General features: G+C 58.0%; 1 protein-coding gene across 4 annotated transcripts in view; it reads left to right on the forward strand.

Moving 5' to 3' along the window:
- The window catches only part of RYR1 (ryanodine receptor 1), a 105,779-nt gene extending 91,963 nt beyond the window's left edge, over nucleotides 1-13,816 (forward strand). For all 4 annotated transcript variants that reach the window (XM_070632710.1, XM_070632712.1, XM_070632711.1 and 1 more), the window contains 16 exons: nucleotides 955-1,761; nucleotides 2,503-2,567; nucleotides 3,153-3,309; nucleotides 4,317-4,403; nucleotides 5,442-5,693; nucleotides 6,479-6,609; nucleotides 8,250-8,292; nucleotides 9,465-9,595; nucleotides 9,696-9,756; nucleotides 10,254-10,400; nucleotides 10,622-10,756; nucleotides 12,384-12,540; nucleotides 12,948-13,012; nucleotides 13,102-13,202; nucleotides 13,382-13,433; nucleotides 13,579-13,816. In XM_070632710.1, coding sequence (XP_070488811.1) covers nucleotides 955-1,761; nucleotides 2,503-2,567; nucleotides 3,153-3,309; nucleotides 4,317-4,403; nucleotides 5,442-5,693; nucleotides 6,479-6,609; nucleotides 8,250-8,292; nucleotides 9,465-9,595; nucleotides 9,696-9,756; nucleotides 10,254-10,400; nucleotides 10,622-10,756; nucleotides 12,384-12,540; nucleotides 12,948-13,012; nucleotides 13,102-13,202; nucleotides 13,382-13,433; nucleotides 13,579-13,674 — 2,487 coding nt within the window. In that variant the 3' untranslated portion in view covers nucleotides 13,675-13,816. The remainder of the gene's footprint in view (nucleotides 1-954; nucleotides 1,762-2,502; nucleotides 2,568-3,152; nucleotides 3,310-4,316; nucleotides 4,404-5,441; nucleotides 5,694-6,478; nucleotides 6,610-8,249; nucleotides 8,293-9,464; nucleotides 9,596-9,695; nucleotides 9,757-10,253; nucleotides 10,401-10,621; nucleotides 10,757-12,383; nucleotides 12,541-12,947; nucleotides 13,013-13,101; nucleotides 13,203-13,381; nucleotides 13,434-13,578) is intronic.
- The last annotated feature ends 84 nt before the right edge of the window (nucleotides 13,817-13,900 follow it).

The following is a 13,900-nucleotide window of genomic DNA, read 5'->3' on the forward strand; positions in this document are numbered from 1 at the left end:
CTCCCCTGTGTCTCTTGGGGCACCGCTGTGTACTCAGCCCCCCAATCTGGCATGAAAGCGGTCACACCATCCTTGCCCCCAGGATGTCTGCTGCATCCTGCAGGAAGCCCCGGTTCACCACTGGCCCTTCACACTCTTGTAGGCGCTGTAGGAGCTCCACCCCCCTCCCCACCTGTCACGTGCTCCCCAGGTGCACACTCTTCCCCTTAGTTTATTCCTCCAGACACCCACTTCTGCCTTCTCACCCCTTCCCATTCCCACTCTCCTGGTCAGGATTCCGTTTAAGCCACGTGGGCCTCGAGCACTCATGCAGCTGTATAATAATAGCGAACACTGGACAGTATTTATTAGGCCCCAGGTGCTGTTCAAATCCCTCAGCATCTATTAACTCATTTAATCCTCACACCAACCCTATAATGTCGGTCCTAGCATTACCCCCTAATTTACAGAAGGGGAAACTCAGGCCCAGAGGGTTAGGTGTAAATCACGCAGCTGCTCAGTAGCAGAATCAGGATCCGAGCCCAGGCAGGCTGGCTGGCAGGAGGACCTTTGCCCTCAGCCACGACGCTCCATCTCTCAAAGGAGCTAGAAACATCGATTCTGCAGCCAGCTTGTTGGGAGTTCGAATCCCACATCTACCACCTCTCAGCTGCGCCACCCTGGGCACGGGACCTTCCGGGCGTCCATTTCCTCATCCGTGAAATGGGCCTAAGAGCCCCTCCCTCTAGGATTGTTGGTGAGGAGTAAATGAGCCCATCTGTGTAAAATGCTCGCAACAGGGCCTGGCCCGAGGGACGCCCTCGCAAGAGCGCCTGCAGCCTGCGCTGTCTAGGTTTGCTATTAATAGGAAAATCCACCACCGTGTGTCCAGAACAGCGGCGGCCGCAGCGAGCACGTGCAGCCGCCCTGGCTGTTGTCGCCGGGCCCCATCGCGCCCCTCCGTCCCCACCGCAGGTCAAGGAGTCCAAGCGCCAGTTCATCTTCGACGTGGTGAACGAGGGCGGCGAGTCGGAGAAGATGGAGCTGTTCGTGAGCTTCTGCGAGGACACCATCTTCGAGATGCAGATCGCCGCGCGCATCTCGGAGCCAGAGGGCGAGCCGGAGGAGGACGAGGACGAGGGCGCGGCCGAGGCGGCCGTCGAGGGCGCGGAGGAGGGCGCGGCGGGGCCCGAGGGCGCGGCGGCCACGGCGGCGGCGGGGGTCTCGGCCAGCCTGGCGGCGGCGGCGACCCGGGCCCTGCGGGGCCTCAGCTACCGGAGCCTGCGGCGGCGCGTGCGGCGGCTGCGGCGGCTCACGGCGCGCGAGGCGGCCACCGCGGTGGCGGCGCTGCTCTGGGCGGCGATGGCGCGCGCGGGCGCGGCGGGCGCGGGAGCGGCTAAGGGTGCGCTGCGCCTGCTCTGGGGCTCGCTCTTCGGCGGCGGGCTGGTGGAGGGAGCCAAGAAGGTGACGGTGACCGAGCTCCTGGCCGGCATGCCCGACCCCACGAGCGACGAGGTGCACGGCGAGCAGCCGGCCGGGCCCGGGGGCGACGCGGACGGCGAGGGCGCCGGCGAGGGCGCAGGAGACGCGGCGGAGGGCGCGGGCGACGAGGAGGTGGCGGTGCACGAGGCCGTCCCGGGAGGCGCCGACGGAGCCGTGGCCGTGGCCGAGGGGGGCCCCTTCCGGCCCGAAGGGGGGGGCGGCCTCGGGGACATGGGTGACACGACGCCGGCGGAGCCGCCCACGCCCGAGGGCTCCCCCATCCTCAAGAGGAAGCTGGGGGTGAGAACGCAGGGCTTCGGGGTTTTGGAGAGATTGAGGGTAGGAGGAGAGAAGACAAACTCTGAGAGACAGGTGGGTGGAGATGCGCAGAGAGGGGAGAGAGAAACGGCGGAGAGCGAGCCTGAGAGATGGGCGCACAGAGACACGCACCCAGAGAGACGCACAGAGAGGCAGAGAAAGACAGAGAGACACCCAGAGAGAGAGAGAAATGGACTCAGTGATGAAGACCTAGAGAGAGGCTTGCGGTGACAAAGGTCGTGTTTCTGGGAGTGATAGAGAAAGAGAGATCTGGAGCCAGAGACCAAATTAGAGGGGAAAGGGGACCAGGAGCTAAAAAGAACCGAGATAGGGCCGGGGACGCTGGAAAAGGCCTGCAGAGAGACAGATGGTTACCGGGAATGAAGTAGCCCACAGGACCCAGGCCCCTAAAGCATCCTCAGCCCCTCGCGGGATGCGGGCCACGGGAGTGCGGTTGTCAAGGTGATGGGAAACTGAGGGAGAAGCACCCCACTTGGAGTCAGCCTGAGCCTGCACAGTGGTTTGGGCTCAGTGCTCCACCTCTCTGAGCCTCAGTTTCCCCTCTGTAGAATGAGAATCGTAAGCCCTCCTCCTTCTGGTGGGGAGAGCGCAGAGCTTAGATTGCCCAGGGGAAATGACCAGAAAGGGACATGGAGAGGAGCAGGCGGGCAGCACTGAGGGGCGCTGGGCTGGGGCTCGTCCTGATGCTTGCTCTGCCGCCAGGTGGATGGAGAGGAAGAGCAGCTGCCTCCGGAACCAGAGCCAGAGCCCGAGCCCGAGAAAGCCGAGTGAGTGGCCCGGCCCCTATCACTGCCTCCCTCCTGGCCTGGGAGCCTCCTGAGGTCAGGGCCTGAGGCTGTCCTGGGGACTCTGTGTCCTCAGCATCGCCCAGCCCAGGGCCAGGCCCAGAGGAGGGCCTCTGTGACAGGGAGTAGAGAGATGAACGCTCCTGTCTTCCCCCAGGCCCTGGTATGGGCTGTTCCCTCCGCCGGGAACACCGTCCCCCAAGCTTCATCTCAGTCTTCCTCCTCCAGCCCATTTTGGCTCATGTGTCCCCTTCTCCAGGAATCCTACCTTGACACCACCACCCCCCCCAAGTTGAAGAGGTGTCTCCTCTTGTCTCCCACAACCCCCTGAGCTTCCCCCGTCCTAGCCCTGACCACTCTGGGCTGCCACTGCCTGCTCACAGGTGTGTACCCCATTGGCCTGGAGCCCCATGAGACAGGGCCTGAGGCTGTCTCATCACTATGTCCCCAGCACCATCTAGCCCTGGGCCAGTCGTGGGGTGGCCCCCAGTGCTCGGCTTTGAATGAACGAACGAATGAACGCGTTGCCCAGGCACCTCCTCACTCTCTCTGTGTCCTGTCCTGCAGCGCTGAGAATGGGGAGAAAGAAGAAGTCCCTGAACCCCCACCAGAGCCCCCCAAGAAGGCAGAAGCCCCTCCCCCACCCCCTCCAAAGAAGGAGGAAGCCAGAGGTGGGGGCCTGGAATTCTGGGCAGAACTGGAGGTGCAGAGGGTGAAGTTCTTGGTGAGGACCGAGCAAGGGCGCGCTGCAGTTCCCCTCCCCCAAGGCCCCAATGTTCATCCCACCTCTCCTCCCCACCCTGCTCTTGAGCTCGCCTGCGCCAGCCTCATCCCTGAGAGGAAGCCAGGCCAGGGAGAGGGCAGAGAAGTCTCCAGACAGAGCCAGGGCCTGGACACAGGGCAGCGTTTTCAAGTGGTCCCCTCTTGGCTCCTCTGCATCTCCCGCCCATGGTCCTTATTCCCACCTCCACACCTTTGCTCATCCGGGGCCATCTGCATCTCCCACCCCCATCCTCTATCCAGGGCTGAATCCAGCTGAGGCCGTGGCTCTGTTGCTCCCACCATGGCTGTTTCTTGGCTCCCAGCCTTTGGGTGGGAGCCCCCGCTGCGGCCCCAGCTCCTCCTGTGGGACGGAGGACTTATACCCTCATCCAGGCCGGGAAGAGGGGCAGGCGTTGGGGAGAGCAGGGCCCAGGGCTCCACCCATCCTGTCTCCTCTCCGGGCCCAGCCCGACATAGAGGGTTCACGAGAAGAATGAGGGACGGAGAGAAGGGCAGAGAGAAAAAGAGGAAGGGAGAAATGGAAGTGGGTGTCCTCTGCCTGGGGGAGGCAGATGGCGTCACTTCACACGGGAAGCAGCATGGCAGAGCGGTCAGGAGCATGGCCCCTGGAGCGTGACTGCCTGGCTTCGGACCCCAGGTCTGCCACTTCTTGGCTCTGTGACCTGGAGCGAGACATCCCACCTCCTGGAGCCTCTGTTTCCTCCTCTGTAAAGTGGGCGTATCAGCAGCACCCACTTCGCAGGGTTGTGGGGAGAATCGAACAGGTTCCTGCGAATAAAAAGCTCTTAGCCGGGGTCTCGGTAAACAGTAAGCCCTCAATAAACGGGAGGTGGTGGGACCAGGTATTGAGCGCCCAGGGGCTTGGACTGTGGGTGAAGGGTGGGATGAATTCTCCAGGGAGGTGGGCGGGCTGTGAGCTCCCTCTCTCTCTTTCTCTCCTCATCTCAGAACTACCTCTCCCGGAACTTTTACACCCTGCGGTTCCTTGCTCTCTTCCTCGCTTTTGCCATCAACTTCATCCTGCTGTTTTATAAGGTGCTGGTTGTGAGGGGCCAGGAGGATTGAGTGCTTATCCCGGCCGTGGGGTGGGAGCTCCTGACAGGTTCTCAGGGTCCCTGTGGGTCACCAGGGACATGGTGTTGGGCTCGGGGTTCCCAAGAGGATTCAGGCTGTACACCCGGGTCTTGGGACCCCCATGGGGTGAGTGTGGGTGTCTGGTCCATCCGGGAGATGCCTGAGTGCCCGCGGGAGTTAGAGTGGAGAACCTGTTCTGGGCTCCATGCTCAGCTCTGCCACTTGCCAGACCTGTGCCCCTGGGTGCAGGCATTCACCTCTCCGTAACCCTCTGGTTCAGTTAAGCTTCTTTGCTTTCACATAAGCTACAGAGGAATTTGTGGGGAGGAGGAAATGGGCAGCTCATGGAATAGAAGGAAATGGTTAAGAACCAGGCCTCCTGAAGGACAAGGGGACTCTAGGGGTCTTGCCAGGGATCTAGGTAACAGGACAGAGAGGCAGGGGAGCAGAGTGGGCAGAGTGTGGCTGCTGTGGGATCGAATCCCGGCCCCACCTCTCTGACTGGGTGATGGTAGGCAAGGAGCCTAACCTCTCGGTGCCTCAATTTCCTCATCTGTAAAATGGGATAAGAATAGCATCTGCCTCTTAGAGCTGTGGGGATTAAAAGGGGATTAATATGCGTAAAGCACTTAGAACAGTACCTGGCATATAGAAAGTGCTACGTGAATGTTGGCTACTACTAATTTTAGTGTTAGTGTTACTATCAGGGTCAGTCTCTGTAGGGCTCCACTATCAAGATGAATCAACTCTGTTTTCAGTCCTCCTGTCATTCAGGACAGTAGTCAAATTCCCCGGGCAGAGTCTGAGTCTGATTTGCTGGCTAGGGTCCTGGGCCCGCCCCTTGATTTTGATTGACAGCCCCACCTACAGCGTATCTGACAGGGGCCGGGTCCAACCTCAGGAACGGAGGCTGATAATTCTGTTAGTGGGTCCTGGGTGTGGCAGACCAGGTGCCAGGACCCCAGGGTCCCCGCCCTGACTGACCTCTGCCCCTTCCAGGTCTCAGACTCTCCACCAGGGGAGGATGACATGGAGGGCTCAGCAGCTGGGGACTTGTCAGGCGCAGGGTCTGGTGGCGGCTCTGGCTGGGGCTCAGGGGCCGGTGAGGAGGCGGAGGGCGATGAGGACGAGAACATGGTGTACTACTTCCTGGAGGAGAGCACGGGCTACATGGAGCCTGCCTTGCGTTGCCTGAGCCTGCTGCACACGTTGGTGGCGTTTCTCTGCATCATTGGCTATAACTGTCTCAAGGTGGGCCATGGCCACGGCTCTGGGGCAGGGGCTTCTTGGGGGGGAGGCGGGCGGCACTGGCTGAGAGGATCCAGTGGCTCACACAGTGGTTGGGACAGGATCAGGGTAAGGGCTGGGGTACGGGGTACAGGATCTGGGTCTTCAGCAAGGATGACATTCGAACTGGGAACAGATGTGGGTCACAGCTCAGGAGCCGGCTCTTGTGACTGTGTTAATTCTTGGATCAAGAGGCAAAATTCGTCACTGGGGATATTAACTTCTGCATTCATCAGTTGGAGAATTAAGATCTGTTGGGTCTGTGGGCTCTCAGACATAACATGCTGCTAATGGGGGGATGTGGATGCTGACATCAGCTATGCCTGAGGTTTCTGATGCCCCATAAGGCGTGTTACGAGAGCCTCAATTTGGGTCCCATGAGGTCTGACTGTTGCAGCAAATCTGGATGCTCGACTACTGGATGCACAGAGATCTTCTGGCTTAGAACTTTTTCATATGCCGTTCCCTCTGCCTGGAATGCTTTGCCCCACTTCCACTTCCTTCTGCCTGCCTGTTTTATTCGTCCCTCCTCCCTTGGGAAGCCCCGGGCTGCATCAGACACCACTTCTGGGTGATCCCGTTGTTCACCCGCTTCAGCCCTGACAGTTCTGCCTGCACTGCCCCATCACTACCCTGATCCCTGTGGGGCGGGGTCTCCCACAGGCTCCAACAAGGTCTCCTGGCTCCTGCTGGGGCTGTGGCTTCCTGAGGCACCTGACACGCACCCCTCTGCTACCCGCACAATCTAGGTGCCCCTGGTGATCTTTAAGCGGGAGAAGGAGCTGGCCCGAAAGCTGGAGTTCGACGGCCTCTACATCACGGAGCAGCCGGAGGACGACGACGTGAAGGGGCAGTGGGACCGACTGGTGCTCAACACGCCGTAAGGGCCCAGCCCCCACCTCGGCGTGGGTGGGGGGAAACAGAGCTGACTGTCCGCTCCAGTCCGGGCCTGGGCCTCAAAGGCTGGAGTTCCAGTCACTGCCGGTCCCAACCCATTCTCCCCGTGCCTCAGTCCTCCTCTCCATAGTACACACCAATTTCCCGAGCACGCAAGCCCCTGTGGGGGTGCGGGGGGTGCGTGGACATTCCTGGGCCCCAGCCTGGGAGATTCTGCTTCAGCCAGTCTGGGCGGCGCCCTGGAACCTGCATTTTAAACCCCGCCCTCAAGTGTGACTCTTGCCTGGGTGCCAGGAGTGGGAAGTATGAAATCACGTGGTTTTTAAACTGAGCCCGGAGAGGGAGTGAAGGTGTGTGAGGACAATATGGGGGACCCTGCACCCCCAAAGTGTGCTCCCAGCCCACTCTGTTTTCCCCCAGAGTCCCATTTCCTGTGTTCCTCCAGTGGGGCTGCATCATTAGAGGGGACATTTCTAGAATAAGAACAACAGCTTCAAATACTAGGTTGGCCACACCCTAGCTGGGAATTCTTGGTCAAGCGACTTTGCCCCGCTCGTGGTGCCTCAGTTTCTTCATCTGTGAAGTGGCGAAAGACTTAAATAATAGCGTTGCCCTCACGAGGATCTTGTGACGATTAAATGATTCATGTAGCTTCTGGGGCACAGTAAGTCCCAGATAAGTACTGGAAGTTATCGGACTGCGGGGTCCTGCCTGGTCGAGGTGGTGTGAGGAGGAAGGGAGAGAAGCCACACCAAGCGCATCTTACGTCTCATTGTCACTATCAAAGTCACGTGTAACTTACACACATTCAGGGACGCGTGCGCAAGACCTTGACTTCCAAATGCCATTTTCCACGAAGAGGAGCCAGGCTCCGTGGAGAAGCGGCAGATGGTCAGGGACGGGGCGGGAAGTGCCAGATGAGCCTGGATTCCCTTGTCGTGTCATCAAGCGGGGATGTGCTGGATGAAAAGTGGTGACGTGCTGAATGCACCCAGCCACCAGCTGGAAGGGGCTCCCGCTGGACAATGCAGGGACCACTCGAGCATCAATAAAGACGGATGGTGCAACGTACCTCCACCCGTCGGATAGGTCCCAATCCCCAGATTCCTAATAAACCTCCGCTCCAGCCTCCTTGCCCTCCCCTAAAGCAAAATTCATTGGCCCCCTTTTCGGGGGGTTAGCACACCAACTCGTCATTCAGAAAACTGGTAAATAAAGAGCCAGAATCATCAAGGAAAATTAAGCGAAATGGTGTGAGAAGGCACATGGTTCGCCCGCAGCTGGAGCAGAGTCAGGCTGCTGGCTGGGACTCCTCCCACCCTTCACACGCAAGAACCACCCCCCACCCCGGTGGACCTCTGTGGTTTTTTGCACACCCGGCTCTGAATGCAAGCCCCTGCCTTAGCTGGCTCCAACAAAGATGGCTGTGGGGATGGTGGTTGACCTTGGGCCAACTCTGCCTGGCTTGGGGGCTTTAGAGCCTGACCCCAAGTGAGATGCGACCCCACTGTGGGGTGGGGGTGGGGGGCCCTGTAAGAAACGCCTTGGAAGTTCAACCCCCCTGGCCTGGCTGGTGGCTCCTGTTCCCTCTGCCCTAACATCTCGCCGTCTCTCCCTCGGCAGGTCCTTCCCCAGCAACTACTGGGACAAGTTTGTCAAGCGGAAGGTGAGAGGATGTGGATGGGGAGGTGGGAGGGCCTCCCGGGCTGCGTCCACTGCTGCCACCGGCCATCCTGGCCCTGTCAAGCACTTGCTTTGTGTGCTACCTCGGGCACAGGGCTTGTGTGGCTGAGCAGCACCTCAGTTTACCCATCTGGAAACGGGCATGAAAACCCCACTTCCCTCTCTCGAAAGATATGACAGGCGTCAGGAGCACAGCAGATGCCTGGCACAGAGGGAGCACTCAGGAAACATGAGTTATGAGGGAGGGAGGGAGGTGTGTTATTTTAAGCACCCAGGCTCTGGGGTCAGATTGTCCACTTTTTTACTCGTAGCTGTGTCATCCTTTCAGAAATGCCTCAGTTTCCTTCATATGCAAAGTGAGGTAATCCTAGGGTGTTGTCAGGATTACATGACCTACTATGTGAGCAGTATCTGGCACATAGAAAAACACTAGACAAGTGTTAGCTGTTACGATGGTTCATTCACTCAACAGATGTTTATTGAGCACCCACTGTGTGCCAGGAACCGTCTTAGGGGCCTGGAATCCAGCAGGAAACAACAGTGATTCTGACATTTGAGTTGGAAAGACAGATGCTGAACACGTTTATAACGTCAAGGAGTGATAAGTGCTACAGAAGAAATAGAGCAGTGGAGAGGGATGGGCAGTGTGTGTGTGTGTGTGTGTGTGTGCATGCGCGCCCACCGGGAGAGGTTGCTCTTTCAGATAGGGTGGTCAGAAAATGTCACACTAATTGATAAGGAGGTGAAGGAGTGAGCCAGGTGGAAATCTAGGGGAAGAATGTCCTAGGCAGGGGGAACAGCTGGTGCAAAGGCCCCGGGGCAGGAATGTGCCTGGTGTATTGGAGGAACTGAGAGGAAGCCAGTTGGCTGAAGCAGAGTGAGAGAGGGAAGGAGATAAATTCATAGATGACAGGGGGCCCAATTATATAGAATTCCTTGTTTATTTGCCTAATGATCATAAATTATCTCAATTAATTTTGCTAATGATCAGCTAGAACTTTATCACTTTTGGCCTCTTGCCCTGAGGAGCTGAAGAAAGCTCTGGCCCTTTTCCTCAGAAAAATGCACCCCCAATTTCTCACACAAAGTTCAGCGTGTCCCCAGGCCCTCCCCCACTCCAGCAGTGTCTGCATGGCCCTGCGCTCTCCTGTGCAGGTCCTGGACAAGCATGGGGACATCTATGGGCGGGAGCGGATCGCCGAGCTGCTGGGCATGGATCTGGCCACACTGGTGATCACGGCCCACAATGAGCGCAAGCCTGAGCCACCGCCGGGGCTGCTCACCTGGTGAGCCGCGACGGCCCTGTGCAGGCCTGGGGCAGGCAGGGCGGGTGGCCGGGTCTGAGCCCCAGGCATCTGGCCATCCCTCTTCCCCTGCCCCACACAGGCTCATGTCCATCGACGTCAAGTACCAGATCTGGAAATTCGGGGTCATCTTCACAGACAATGTGAGGAAGGGCCCGCAGGTTGGGGAGGGACCACAGGAGAAGGGCCCTAGGAGGCTTGGGGACTCCACCCCCGTATCCTGACCGGCAACTGACTCTTGAGCCCCTGCACCCCTCTGATCCTAGGGAACCCTCTGCCCCCCGCCCCATGGTACCTTATCCCCAGAGTGCTGTTGAATTCCCAGATGATGTCCTTCTGCAGAGAGTTCCTCAGCTCCTCCCAGGGGGCTTCTCACCCAGAGTACTCCTTACTCCAGAGTGCTCCCCATCCTCCAAATACTCCCTAGCCAGAGCTGGCACCTGACTCCCAGAGCACTCCCAGGGCTCTTGAATGTTCCCAGACCCCCTGAGTGCCCTGTTTCCCAGGGGGCTCCCTGACCTCCCTGAGTGCTCCCTGACCCCTGGAGTGCTCCCTGACCCCTGGAGTGCTCCCTGACCTCCTGGAGTGCTCCCCATGAGTCCTGCCGGCTTCCCTGACACCGGACCCTGTGTGTCCACAGTCTTTCCTCTACCTGGGCTGGTACATGGTGATGTCCCTCCTGGGACACTACAACAACTTCTTCTTTGCTGCCCACCTCCTGGACATCGCCATGGGGGTCAAGACGCTGCGCACCATCCTCTCCTCCGTCACCCACAATGGGAAACAGGTGTGGAGAGGGCCTGACCGAGGGGTGTGAGCCTGGCAGGGACGAGCTAGGCATCTGGGTAGAGCTGGAGGGGTGAGGCTCGGTGGGCTGAGCCAGGGTGGGTGTGGGGAGCGAGATCCCAGAGGGAGGGCCACAGGGGCTGAACCGCCATCAGGACCAGGAAGGCTGGGCACAGAGGAGGGGCTGGTGGTGGAGCTGACCGGCCCCCTGTCCACCCCCAGCTGGTGATGACGGTGGGCCTCCTGGCGGTGGTGGTCTATCTGTACACCGTGGTGGCCTTCAACTTCTTCCGCAAGTTCTACAACAAGAGCGAGGACGAGGACGAGCCTGACATGAAGTGTGACGACATGATGACGGTGAGCCCCTCCCCCCAACCCCAGTGCTCTGGGGCCAGTTACTGACCACCCTGACCCTTAGTTTTCCCATCTGTACAGGGGGTTAATGATAGTGCCTACGTCATAGGCCCACCGTGAAGGGTCAGAGAGCTGATACCGGGGGGGGGGGCGGTGCAAGACACCTAATCAATGTTCAATAAATCCTGGTCACCGTTGTCATATTCTTTGAGCCTTCAAAGCTATTATTATTGGAAAGGGGTTCAAGCAAAGTGCCCTGCCACTTCTGAGCCACGTGATTTTGGGTAAACTACTGAACCCCCCCATCTTCTAGTGTCCCCCCTACCCCCATAAAATAGGTGTATAATAATGGTACCTACATCTTAGAGTTGCTTTTAGGACTCAGTGGTGCTCCTTGACCATTAAGACTTAGAAGTCTTAGACTAGTGCCTGGCACATATTAAGGATTACATTGATATTAGCGACTATCATAGTTGTAATTAAAAGTTTCACCCAGAGAGCCAGCATGCCCTGCGTGTTTATATTTTCTCTTCTATTCTAATGATGGTGGTCATAACTCAAATTGAGTTTAACCTACTACAGGCATGGGCCACAGTTGAAAGAATCATCTCGGGGCCTTCTCCCAGAAGATGTCCTGTAATCTGGCACCAGCCTCTCAGGACCCAGGCCAGCACCTCAGCCTGACCTTTGAGGCCCCGCCAGGTCTTGCCACTCATAGCCTTCTTCCTGCCACCGTTACTGGCCTTTGCTCTTACCCAAGACAACTGGGTTCTCTCACTTCCTAGGGGCACAGAGAATAAATGTGGAGTCTTTCCCAAGCGCCAGGCAGACTGTGTCTCCCCCCTGCTCAGAATCTTCTTGTGGCTCCCCAGTGCCGGGTGGATAAAATTGAATCCCCTCACCATGGCTTACAAAGCCAGGGAAAAGCTAATCTTGTCTGAGTCTAACCACAGTCCTTCTTGCTTTCTGCTCTCTCGCTGCCTTGTCCTCTTTCAGTTCCCCTAAGACCATGTGTTTCCTTCTGACCCAAGCCCTTTGCATCTGACATTCTCTCTGTCCCCCGCCCCCAGGCCCTATGTACACACATACCCCTTCACTTGACACCTCACCTTTCAACTTAAATGCTGCCTCCTACAGGAAGCCCTCCCTGACCATTGGCCGGGCCTCCTTTCTCTCCCTGCTGTTGCTCACAGGAGCTCTATTTTCCAGCCCCGCTAAAGCTCTTTCGGTTCCTCACAGGAGAAATTGTATTCTTTCCTCCCCAGTGGTGATGTAACACGTGGTTTTCTCTGCGTGGGATGCTCTCTCCCACCTGACACCCCCTTCAAGTTCCAGGTCACACATGTCTCCTCTTCTAGGCAGCCTTGCCTGATCACTCAGGCTGGGGCAGGCTTTCAAAGCTTCAAAGCTTCCTGCGCTTCCCCCGTCCTGGCCCTGACCCTCTGCCTGTGCGCTCTTTCACGGCCCTGAGCATTTCTAGGTTGTGACCGTCTGATGCCGTGTTCGTGACCCCATGAGGGCTGTCTCCGTCATTGCTAGGTCTCCTGCCCCCCTCGCCAGGGCCCTGTAGGTACTCAGTGAATGTCGAATGATCGAACGCTAACCAATGCTTCTCACCCTGCCCCCGCAGTGTTACCTGTTCCACATGTACGTGGGCGTCCGAGCGGGCGGAGGCATCGGGGATGAGATTGAGGACCCAGCCGGCGATGAGTATGAGCTGTACCGAGTGGTCTTCGACATTACCTTCTTCTTCTTTGTCATCGTCATCCTGCTGGCCATCATCCAGGGTCAGTGCTGGTTGGGGTTGTGAGTGCGGGGGCTCAGTGCTTAGCACCAGTCTCGGGGCTGTAAGACAGCAGCCCAGGATCCAGTCTGCCTGGTGCATGTCCTGGCTCTGCCTCTCTCTGCTCTGAGACTTCGGGCAAGTCACCTCTCTGGGCCTCAGTTTCTCCATCCATAAAACGCGGACATTAATCATACTAATCTCATGGCGTTGTTGTGAGAATTAATTCATACTTGTTAAGTGTCTGGCTCCTAATAGGTGCTCCATAAACCTTAGGTATCATTTTTAGGAAGCAGGATGAGATGAGGGAGATGGGGGATGGGAGGCAAGGCTCAAAGGTAGGTCGTCAGAAGAGGGAGGCGTCTGAACGGGGTCAGAGGTTGGGCACTGACCTGCGCCCTGCCGCCCCAGGTTTGATCATTGACGCTTTTGGCGAGCTCCGAGACCAACAAGAGCAAGTGAAGGAAGATATGGAGGTAGGTCATGTTTGGGAGCCACCCAGAGGGATTACAGGACCCTGGGGGGTCAAACAGGCCTCCACTCTGATGTCTCCCGCCACCCGCAGACCAAGTGCTTCATCTGCGGCATCGGCAGCGATTACTTCGACACGACGCCGCACGGGTTCGAGACTCACACGCTAGAGGAGCACAACCTGGCCAATTACATGTGAGCTGGGCCCGCTGGCCAATCAGGAGGAGGGGGGCGTGGCCACCACCAGCCAGGGGCGGGATGCTGGGCCAGTTAGGGAAGGGGGTGTGGCCTCCAAGTGGGTGGATCCCCAGCCGACCAATCAGGAGAAGGTAAGGGTGGTCCTGACCTGTCTCCGGCTGCCCTCCCACCCCCAGGTTTTTCCTGATGTATCTGATAAACAAGGACGAGACAGAACACACGGGTCAGGTAAGGGGGTGTTAATGGGATGAGAATGGGCAGGGACATGGAGATTTTCATATAAGGTCAATCAGCAGGCGGCAATACAAAGCTCATAGCGATATCAAGCGTTTGAAGATGCGACCAACCGACTCTTCCCATCCCCCAACTCTAGGAGTCTTATGTCTGGAAGATGTACCAAGAGAGATGTTGGGATTTCTTCCCGGCTGGCGATTGTTTCCGCAAGCAGTACGAGGACCAGCTTAGCTGAGACACCCCAGCTGGCCCTTCACCCCCACCTCAAGTGCCTTATTCTTACAGCAAGCCCCTTAGCCCCCAAAACCCTCCCCCCAAGGCGGCCGGGGGAGAGGTGGTCATGTACTGGAGAAATAAATTCTGTGCCACACCCCTGACATCGTAGTGTTGGACTGTTGACATTTCGGGGGGGTCAGCCTCCAGGAATTCTGCCCTCCCCGCTCCAGGAAAACAAGATGACA

The sequence above is a fragment of the Equus przewalskii genome, chromosome 9 (genome assembly GCF_037783145.1).
Source record: "Equus przewalskii isolate Varuska chromosome 9, EquPr2, whole genome shotgun sequence".
In the NCBI taxonomy this organism is placed as follows: Eukaryota; Metazoa; Chordata; class Mammalia; order Perissodactyla; family Equidae; genus Equus; species Equus przewalskii.